The sequence below is a fragment of the Nanorana parkeri genome, unplaced genomic scaffold, assembly GCF_000935625.1.
Source record: "Nanorana parkeri isolate BGI_ZX_2015 unplaced genomic scaffold, ASM93562v1 scaffold2832, whole genome shotgun sequence".
Classification (NCBI taxonomy): Eukaryota; Metazoa; Chordata; class Amphibia; order Anura; family Dicroglossidae; genus Nanorana; species Nanorana parkeri.
In genome coordinates, this window is record NW_017309100.1 from 26,133 (window position 1) to 35,638 (window position 9,506).

At 58.8% G+C, this 9,506-nt stretch overlaps 1 protein-coding gene across 1 annotated transcript in view; it reads left to right on the top strand.

Moving 5' to 3' along the window:
• CROCC (ciliary rootlet coiled-coil, rootletin) overlaps positions 1–9,500 on the top strand; it is a gene marked incomplete at its 5' end in the record, with an annotated part of 35,541 nt that extends 26,041 nt beyond the window's left edge. The window contains 19 exons of the mRNA XM_018574234.1: positions 122–249; positions 621–790; positions 1,240–1,419; positions 1,618–1,752; positions 1,943–2,086; positions 2,183–2,421; positions 2,558–2,717; positions 2,870–3,037; positions 3,131–3,515; positions 3,595–3,797; positions 4,758–4,878; positions 4,963–5,123; positions 6,043–6,258; positions 6,640–6,864; positions 7,019–7,168; positions 7,345–7,545; positions 7,653–7,784; positions 8,275–8,454; positions 9,408–9,500. Coding sequence (XP_018429736.1) covers positions 122–249; positions 621–790; positions 1,240–1,419; positions 1,618–1,752; positions 1,943–2,086; positions 2,183–2,421; positions 2,558–2,717; positions 2,870–3,037; positions 3,131–3,515; positions 3,595–3,797; positions 4,758–4,878; positions 4,963–5,123; positions 6,043–6,258; positions 6,640–6,864; positions 7,019–7,168; positions 7,345–7,545; positions 7,653–7,784; positions 8,275–8,454; positions 9,408–9,494 — 3,385 coding nt within the window. The remainder of the gene's footprint in view (positions 1–121; positions 250–620; positions 791–1,239; positions 1,420–1,617; positions 1,753–1,942; positions 2,087–2,182; positions 2,422–2,557; positions 2,718–2,869; positions 3,038–3,130; positions 3,516–3,594; positions 3,798–4,757; positions 4,879–4,962; positions 5,124–6,042; positions 6,259–6,639; positions 6,865–7,018; positions 7,169–7,344; positions 7,546–7,652; positions 7,785–8,274; positions 8,455–9,407) is intronic.
• Positions 9,501–9,506: the final 6 nt, after the last annotated feature.

Consider the following 9,506-nt stretch of genomic DNA (forward strand, 5'->3'; position numbering starts at 1 on the left):
GCATCCTGCCATCTACAGTTCTCCGCCCCCCTTCTCCTCTGTATACCGTCATCTATAGGTCTCTGTCCCTCTTCTCCTCTGTATACCGTCATCTATAGGTCTCTGTCCCTCTTCTCCGCAGGACAGAGAAGGAGTCTCTGGAGACGACGCTATTCGATGTTCAGCAACAACTGACCACTATCACCTCCCGGAAGGAGCAGCTGGAGGCCGAGAGTCAGAGTCTGAGGCTGGCTAAGGAGGCTCTGCAAGGTATGGACACAACTAGATAATATTTAGGGATGCACCGATACCACTTTTTTACGACTGAATACGAGTACCGATACTTTTGATCAAGTACTCGCCGATACCAATTACCGATACTTTTTCTTAAAGGGACAGGTCACATTTTTTCTAAAGCAATACAAACTAATGCTTTAAGGTCACTTTCTTAATAAAATGATTCATGAGACGACGAGGGAGCATGACGCCGCCTTTCCGGCCAATCAGAATGCCGGTGCTGCATCATTACACGATATTATTATACCTCATTACCTTCTATAAGATAATAACAATTGTATATCAGGGTGGAGGAGGGGCTCTCATATGCTCCGCCTGTAATCGGCGCTCGTCTCTCCCTGCAGCGGAGATCGGCTCTGTGCGCCGGCAGATGGAGGCCGAGGTCACCAAACTGGAGCGGGACAAGGAGGCCCTCGGGCTGCAGCTGGTCCACGCAGAGAAGGAAGCTCGCGTCGCCCTGAAGAGTGAGCAGAAAGCGCACGAGGAGGACGTGGAACGCCTGCTGAGGGAGAAGGTTCTGATGTTCCCCAACCTTCTAGATCAGTCCATAGACACAGACAGAGCAGATATGGTTGTCATGTCTGTGAGAGGCAAATGTCATCACAGGCAGTCCTTGTCCCCAAACCCGTATAGCCCACCATCAGCCCAAACTGGTTCTGAATAAAAGCTCTGCGATGCCCCCAATGGGGAGATCTGCTCTCACTTCCTGTCCTGGTGACCCCACAGGAAGACACACCCAGTAAGGGTAGTGCAGTAAGAGTGATCCCTGCCACTTTATACACAGCAAATAACATTGGGCTTCAATGGGTACAACCAATATAACCCAAACCTGCTGGGAGTGATTGTCTGCGGGGGTGCATTGCTGGGACTTGTAGTGTCACCACATTTACTGATCCTAGTGTCTGCGATGTAAAATGAGGCCGGCCTGTCCCCGGTACTTCTGTGATGTGCGATGTATTGCAGGAAGCGCAGCTTCTGGATCTGGAGTCCGATAAAGAACAGCTGGTGCACCGCCTGACGCAGGAGCGGGAAGAGTTGCTGGCGAGATACGAGATGGAGCGCGAGGAGATGAGCGAGGAGATAGCGGCCCTGCAGCAGGAGCGGGATGACAGCCTGTTACAGGCCGAGAATGAGAAGCAACAGGTGAGTGGAGCCCGAACCCCCACCGAATCATGCGGATCATTCCGCCAGATGGTCTCCAGACTGACACCCACCCGTCATGGCATAGCTCCTCCTACTGCTTGCATCAGGGCTGAAGGCTCTTGAGAAGAGTGCTGAGGCAGAGCGCTGTGATGTTTTCAAGATGGTTTGGTGTAATTTGCGCTCCGCTCTCTCCCGCAGGCCCTCTCCCTGAAGGAGTCAGAAAAGGCGTCTCTGAGCGAGAAACTGAACAACGCACAGCACACCCTAAACGCACTCAGCCTGGAGATGGAGCGCCAGAAACGGGAACAGCAGAGCAGACAGGAGCAGGACCGGGTGAGGCTCCGTATTGTTGGGGGGAGGGGTACAGTGTGCGCTCAATGGCAGCCCATAGAACATAGTACACAACGCCCGGCTGAGCTGGAGGTGATCCGGACTCGCACCACATCCAGCGTCATGGCGCTTGTATTGATGACAGTGGAGCTGTGCGTCTTCTCTAGATGTCCCCCATTTGTTTTATGTACAGAGCGTCATCATCAATCTGACCTCCGAGCTGAAGGGTCTGCGGGAGCAGTTCGAGGAATCGCTGGCGTCCCATGAGAGGGAGCTGAAGAGCCTCCACGAGCAGATCCGAGAGACGGGGAAACAACGCGACGCGGCAGTGCGCGAGGTGAGTCCCAGAGAACCATCACAGTCCTTCCTTATATAAGGCGTCGGATCCAGTTGAGGTCGGACCGGGACGGATCATTCTGCGTTCTCTCTCAAGGTGGAGGAACTGAAGACTCAGCTCTGCGTGGTGGAGGACGGCCGGGACGCCCTGCGGCGCGAGCTGATCGAGGCGCACCGGCGCGTGCGAGAGAGTCACGAGGCGGCGGAGGTGCACAAGAAGGAGGTCCAGGACCTGCGCCGGTCTCTCAGCGACGAGTCCAAAGAGAAGGAGGCGGTTCAGAGATCCAACGAGGAGCTGCGCGGGGCGGTACGCCGGGCGGAGAGCGAACGCATTAGGTGCGTCTTTGAACGTTGGTTATATGGGGGATGCCAATAGGTCCCCCGTAATGATCTCACCACTTGATCCCGCCTCCTGGGGGCTGATCTATTAAGCTCGACAGTGCTGACCATACCGCTTGCATTCCATTGACAGTCTGAAACGGGCCAATGAAGAGAAGGAGCAGAGGCTCTCGGTTCTGGAGGAGGCCAGAACCGCCACCGAGAAGGAGGTGGCCGACCTGCGCGGTAACCTGCGAGAGGTGGAGAGGTCGCGCCTGGAGGCACGGAGAGAACTGCAGGATCTGCGGCGGCAGGTGAGGGTTTGCGGGCCCCGAGGAGCGTTCCCGACCTGAGTGCGCCGTGTTGGCTGCCTGCGGAGAGGCCCATAACCATGGCACGGCACCAGGACCGGGAGCCGCCTCATTACCAGGTCCATTGTGTGTCTGACATCTGCTCTGATTCGCAGCTGAAGGTTGCGGACGACGAGAGCACAAAGCGCAGCCGCGACATGGCGGAAGTGCAGGCGCGACTCTCTTTGTGCGAGCAGCGAGAGGAAGAAGCGCGCAAAGACAACTTTTCCGTGAAGCAGAAGCTGGTGGAGACGGAAAGCGGCCGGGAAGCCGCCAGGAAGGAGGTAAGAGCAAGCAGGCGCGGGAGGGGAATGTGTCGGACAGGAAGTCGTAATCCCGCCACTGACATCACTTCCTCCCGTGTCCTTTTTCCACAGCTCGGCGCTCTGCAGAGGAAACTGTCCGAGGTGGAAGGTGACTTCGGCCTGCGAGAGAAGGAACTGCAGGGCAGCTTGGAGGAGGCTCGCGGCAACGAGAAGAAGCTTCTGGACAACACCCGCAATCTGGAGATTAAAGCCTTGACGTCGCAGGAGGAGGCGGCCCAGCTGAGCCTGAAGCTGAGCGCCAGCGAGGGGCGGGTCCATGGGCTGGAGGCGGAGCTGGCGCGTCTCGAGGGGCTGAAGAGGGAGACGGAATTCAAGCTTAGCAGCCTGCACTCCGCTCTGAGGAGGACTCTGGGAATAGGCCGAGCGGGACGCACTCCGAGCCCGGCCATTAGGGGGCGCAGCGGCTCACCCCGGAGGGTGTTCTCCCCTCCGAAGGGTAGGTGGGCATCATGGAAGATCGGCACCTCCAGGCCGGCGCCGGTCGTTTATTTTATTCTCGTCTCCTCTTCGTACAGGATTCGACAATACCTACACAACGACTACCGATGGGCGAGGAAGCCCCATCCCTCGTACAGGCAGCCCGGAGCGCAGCCGGACCCCGGATCGCTCATCCTCTCCTACCCGAGGGGAGCAACTGTCAGCCGACATCGACCCCGAGGTCATCCGCACCGCCCTGCGGGACTTCCTGCAGGAACTCAGGGACACTCAGAGAGACAGGGTAAGGATGGGACAGGTTGGGGCGTCCGGGGAGGTGTAAGGACTGCTCACTTAAGTCACATTGTGTGTCCAGGAGATGTGACAGGGGCACCACCAGGACAGTGGGGAGCATTACACCTACCAGACTCAAATATCCTGCCTGGTGGTGTCAGTGTAACCCTGATCACTGGGGGGAGGGGGGACTGAGGAAATGCTTCCTCCTGCCTGCAGCAGACTGATGACTGGGGGAGGGGAGACTGAGAGGAAATGCTTTCTCCTACCTGCATCAGACTGATCACTGGGGGGAGGGGAGACAGAGGAAATGCTTCCTCCTGCCTGCAGCAGACTGATGACTGGGGGAGAGGAGACTGGGGAAATGCTTCCTCCTGCCTGCAGCAGACTGATCACCGGGGGGAGGGGAGACTGAGGAAATGCTTCCTCCTGCCTGCAGCAGACTGATCACTGGGGGAGGGGAGACTGAGGAAAAGCTTCCTACTGCAGGAACTCAGGGACACTCAGAGAGACAGGGTAAGGATGGGACAGGTTGGGGCGTCCGGGGAGGTGTAAGGACTGCTCACTTAAGTCACATTGTGTGTCCAGGAGATGTGACAGGGGCACCACCAGGACAGTGGGGAGCATTACACCTACCAGACTCAAATATCCTGCCTGGTGGTGTCAGTGTAACCCTGATCACTGGGGGGAGGGGGGACTGAGGAAATGCTTCCTCCTGCCTGCAGCAGACTGATGACTGGGGGAGGGGAGACTGAGAGGAAATGCTTTCTCCTGCCTGCAGCAGACTGATCACTGGGGGGAGGGGAGACTGAGGAAATGCTTCCTCTTGCTGGCAGAAGCTGATCACCGGGGGGAGGGGAGACTGAGGAAATGCCTCCTCCTGCCTGCAGCAGACTGATGACTGGGGGAGGGGAGAGTGAGGCTCTGCTCCTGCATGTACACCTATAAACACATTGAATCCCCTCCATAGGATGACCTGCGGACTCAGCTGGGAACGGCGACTCGGCAGCTGGTGGAGATGGAGGCGGAGCGGGACGGGGCCACCACACGCATCCAGCAGCTGCAGAAGGTTCTGTCAGAGATGGAGGAGGGTGAGGAGGACGTGTGTGGAAGGATGGACGGAAAGGAAGGTCGGGGCTCTGACAAGCTGACGTGTTAGTTCTCTTCCTGGCCAGGGAAGCGCGGCATGGACGGGAAGCTCAGCAATGCGCAGACCACACTCATCCTGCAGGAAGAGAATCTGAGACGCTGCGAGAGGGAGCGCAAGATGGCGCTGGAGAAAGCCGCCAGCCTGGAGCGCAGCCTGCAGGCGAGTCCGTGGATTCTATGGAGTGAAGTGAAACGGGACAGAATTCCCCATGTGGGTGCACGGGACCCTTGATATGTATAAGGTGTACCTGTCACCATAAGTGCAGAAGCTGTTTCGGGTGACCCTAGTGGAAGCCTTACCCTCAGGAACCTCTGTGCTGCTCCCGTGCTGCCCCTGTGCTGCTCCCGTGCTGCCCCTGTGCTGCTCCCGTGCTGCCCCTGTGCTGCTCCCGTGCTGCCCCTGTGCTGCTCCCGTGCTGCCCCTGTGCTGCTCCCGTGCTGCCCCTGTGCTGCTCCCGTGCTGCCCCTGTGCTGCTCCCGTGCTGCCCCTGTGCTGCTCCCGTGCTGCCCCTGTGCTGCTCCCGTGCTGCCCCTGTGCTGCTCCCGTGCTGCCCCTGTGCTGCTCCCGTGCTGCCCCTGTGCTGCTCCCGTGCTGCCCCTGTGCTGCTCCCGTGCTGCCCCTGTGCTGCTCCCGTGCTGCCCCTGTGCTGCTCCCGTGCTGCCCCTGTGCTGCTCCCGTGCTGCCCCTGTGCTGCTCCCGTGCTGCCCCTGTGCTGCTCCCGTGCTGCCCCTGTGCTGCTCCCGTGCTGCCCCTGTGCTGCTCCCGTGCTGCCCCTGTGCTGCTCCCGTGCTGCCCCTGTGCTGCTCCCGTGCTGCCCCTGTGCTGCTCCCGTGCTGCCCCTGTGCTGCTCCCGTGCTGCCCCTGTGCTGCTCCCGTGCTGCCCCTGTGCTGCTCCCGTGCTGCCCCTGTGCTGCTCCCGTGCTGCCCCTGTGCTGCTCCCGTGCTGCCCCTGTGCTGCTCCCGTGCTGCCCCCGTCCTGCTCCCGTGCTGCCCCCGTTCTGCTCCCGTGCTGCTCCCGTTCTGCTCCCGTTCTGCTCCCGTTCTGCTCCCGTGCTGCTCCCGTTCTGCCCCCGTGCTGCCCCTCCCATCTTTCTTCTCTCTTCAGGACAAACTCAATAAAATGAAAGGTAACGAGGCCAGGCTGGACGGCGACAAGCGGCGTCTGAAGGAAGTGCTGGACGCTGCCGAGAACCGGAACACAAAGCTGGAGCTTTCCCGGCGCGCGCTGGAGGGGGAGCTGCAGAGGGTGAAACTGGTGCTGGGGGACCGAGAGGCCGAGATGCAGGAAATGCAGCAGCGGGTGGAAGGGCTACAGAGACAGGTGAGTGCAGACTGGGGGCCCTCTGTATAACCCACCATGTGTATGTATATCTAGGGGCCCCTACCCCCATCAGCAGTAGCTGCCCCACATGCAGCGTGACCGGGAAGTTGTAGACTTTGCGCAGGCTTTGAATGCTTTTCATTTGGAAGAGACGCACATCTTAGGCCCAGTCAGGGGATGTTTTAAATTGGCGCAATGCCCCTACTGGACACTAGGGGGAGTTCATACCAGAAGCCGGGACCTGATAGGGAATGTGGCCCCTTATTGTTCCCGATATTACTGTGTGTTGTCAGAAATTCACTCCCAGGATTGTATGTCACATTACCTTTGCGGGAGCTCTCCTCTCCTCAGGTCTAACCCCCTTTTTTGTTGGGTCTCCAGTTGGCGGACAGCGAGGGGAAAGTGAGCACCCTGCAGCTCTGCGTAGACCGTCTCAATGCCACCCTGGGGAAGGTTCAGGACAACGAGTCCTCCCTAAAGGAGAAGGTCCAGAGTCTGTCCAGCACTCTCTCTGAATGTAACTCCACCTCCAGCTCCTCCCACGAGAAGATCGGGCAGCTGCAAAAGCTGCTGACCTCCAGCGAGCACGATCGGCGGATCCTGCAGGTCAGTGTGGTTTCTGGGTTCTGACCTGCGCGTCCTCCGAGGTCTCTGGCCAGCTGGAGACCATTTCCTCCCCTCCCCACCCTGGCCACCGCTATGAGTTCGCCTCTTACCTGGTGATCAGTTCTGAGCCATTCTTGGCGCTTCTTTCACACAGGAACGTCTGGAAGCTGCGCGCTTGGCGGTGGCGGACGGCAAGAAGCAGAGCGCGGGGCTCCTGGAGCAGGTTCAGGAGCTGCGGGACGAGGTGGCCGAAGGAGAACTACAACGGATGGAGCTGGAGGGACAAGTGCGGCAGCTGCAGGAGGTCAGTGGTCCTCTTATGGAAAGTGTCTGGAGGAGCAACTGTGTCATCAGATAGCCAATCAGGAGCAGTTATTGATCATCTGATTGGTTGCTGATGTGATTCTCCTTTAAGAGATATGAAATCCTGTTTGGTGACGGGTATGAGGGCCTCACCTCCCTTCTCTCACCACCCCCCAGCTCCTGCGGCAGCGTCAGGAGAGCGAAGGAACCTCGCTGCGGAGCCTCCAGAAGCTGCAAGAGGAGAGGGAGGTGCTCCAGGAACGCCTGGGCGGGATGCAGCGCACACTGGCGCAGTTAGAGGCGGAGAAACGAGAGGTGGAACGCTCATCCCTGAGACTGGAGAAGGACAAGAGCGCCCTGAGGAAGACCCTGGACAAGGTGAGGGGACACAGAGGTGCGTGCGTGCGTCCGTCCGCCGGCCTCAGGGGAGGATTGAGTGGTAGGGACGTTGGACAACCATTGGAGAGATGTCTCCCTTCTGATAGGTGGAGCGCGAGAAGCTGAAGACGGCGGAGGACACGCTGCGGCTGTCTGCAGAGAAGGGGCGCTTGGACCGCTCACTGACCACCGTGGAACAGGAGTTGGCGGACGCGCAGAGACAGGTCCATCTGCTGGAGGTGAGAGAAGGGTCCTAGAGGGACCTCCGTGGTCACCATCTCAACCCCCCTGTGTAGGTGATAGAATGACGGGGGGTGCCGCTGAGATCTGTCTTCCTATTGGTTGGTTCATGGCGTTCTTTCTCCCCTTCCCCCGCTGTCCCATGAAGACGCAATTAAACAGGGTTAGGCGCAAGATCACGTTCAGTCTGGTGAGTGCAACCCCGTAATGTGGAAGACTGGGTGCTAAGGAGTGTCCTGCCAGAGTACCCCGGCTTCCCAGATAGTGGTACCCCATTAAAAAAAAATCTCTTGTAGCTCGCCCTGCATGCAGCCCTCCAGCTTCTCCTGCAGACTCATGTTAGTGATCTCTTTGCAGTGTGATACTTCTGAGTCTCCTGGTTACCGCGCTGTCTTCCAGCATCCTCCTCCTCCTCCTCCTCGTCTAGATTAGCGGGATTCCGGCCACTTGCTGCATGCGTCCCCATAACCGTCTCTCCTTCCTCTCCAGGCTCAGATCGCAGACATGGAGCAGACGCAGTCTCAGAGTCTGATGGAGACGGCGGCGCGGCACCGCCAGGAGCTGCAGATGGAGATCGAGAGGCTGCGGAACGCGCAGACTCAGGCGGAGCGCACTCTGGACGCCAGGGAGCGGGCACACCGCCAGCGGATCAAAGGCCTGGAGGAGCAGGTGGGTCCGTGGCACCGGTCAGTGAGGATGGCCTGCAGCAGTGGGTCCTTCCTACTGACACAGGGGAGGAGTCATCCCTTACAGGGGAGGAGTCATACACAATGTCTGCTATTACCTTGGTTAGCTAGAAAGCCCTCCTGTGTGGCCCTCTGAAACTAGTTTCCCTTTATTCAGGGAGGGCCTGACACAGGGGCGTCCCGAGGCTGGGTGACACCGGAAGCGGTAACCGAGTGTCACCCCGCCGAGACGTCATCGCGCACGCGCAGCAGTATGCTGTTACCTGCCGCCGACCATCTTGGTGATGGACGCCGGCAGAGAGAGGAGGGGACAGTCACCCCGGCGGGATGAGGTATGTCCCCGGGACCCCTCCTCTCTCCTGATACTGTCGGGCGTTCAGTCCATGACCGAGCGCCCGACTTTTCAGAGGGGGCTGACACCAAAATGACTGTGAGCCATTTTGGTGTCACCCCTCCAATGGTGGCACCCGGGTGCCGGCCGCACCCCCCCTTGTGACGCCACTGGCCTGACATCAGGACTTAACACCACCAGTGCCCCAAACCTGCCCTTCCCCCCGGTCTAATGACAAAAGATGTTACTGGCCATTGAGAAGCTCTTATTGGATGGGTAATGGCAGGTTGTAGGGTTCAGCCAACCAGGGACTGAGCCCCACCATTCTCCTATCCTGAATGGCCAATAGGGAGTCATTAGATGGGAGTGACAGCTGGGGGGAGCCATGAAGTCAGGCCTTTGGCTAGAATTTGAAGCCAGCTTCAGAGGGGCACATGGAGATCCCTCGAGGTTCACCATACAGGCTGAGCTACCGGACTCCGGTCCTTCTACAGAACACCTCACCCCCCCCAACTATACCAACTTACTGGAGATTATCGCAACAAAGAAACAAGAATGTTTCCTCCCCTCCAGTGTTCTGATTGGTTGTCATTTCCCTCCCGCAGATCTCCACCCTGAAGGAACAACTCCAACAAGAACTGCGCCGGTGCCAGTCCCACTACACGGCGCCGGTACTCCTCTCAGGGAAATAACAGAACAGGTAC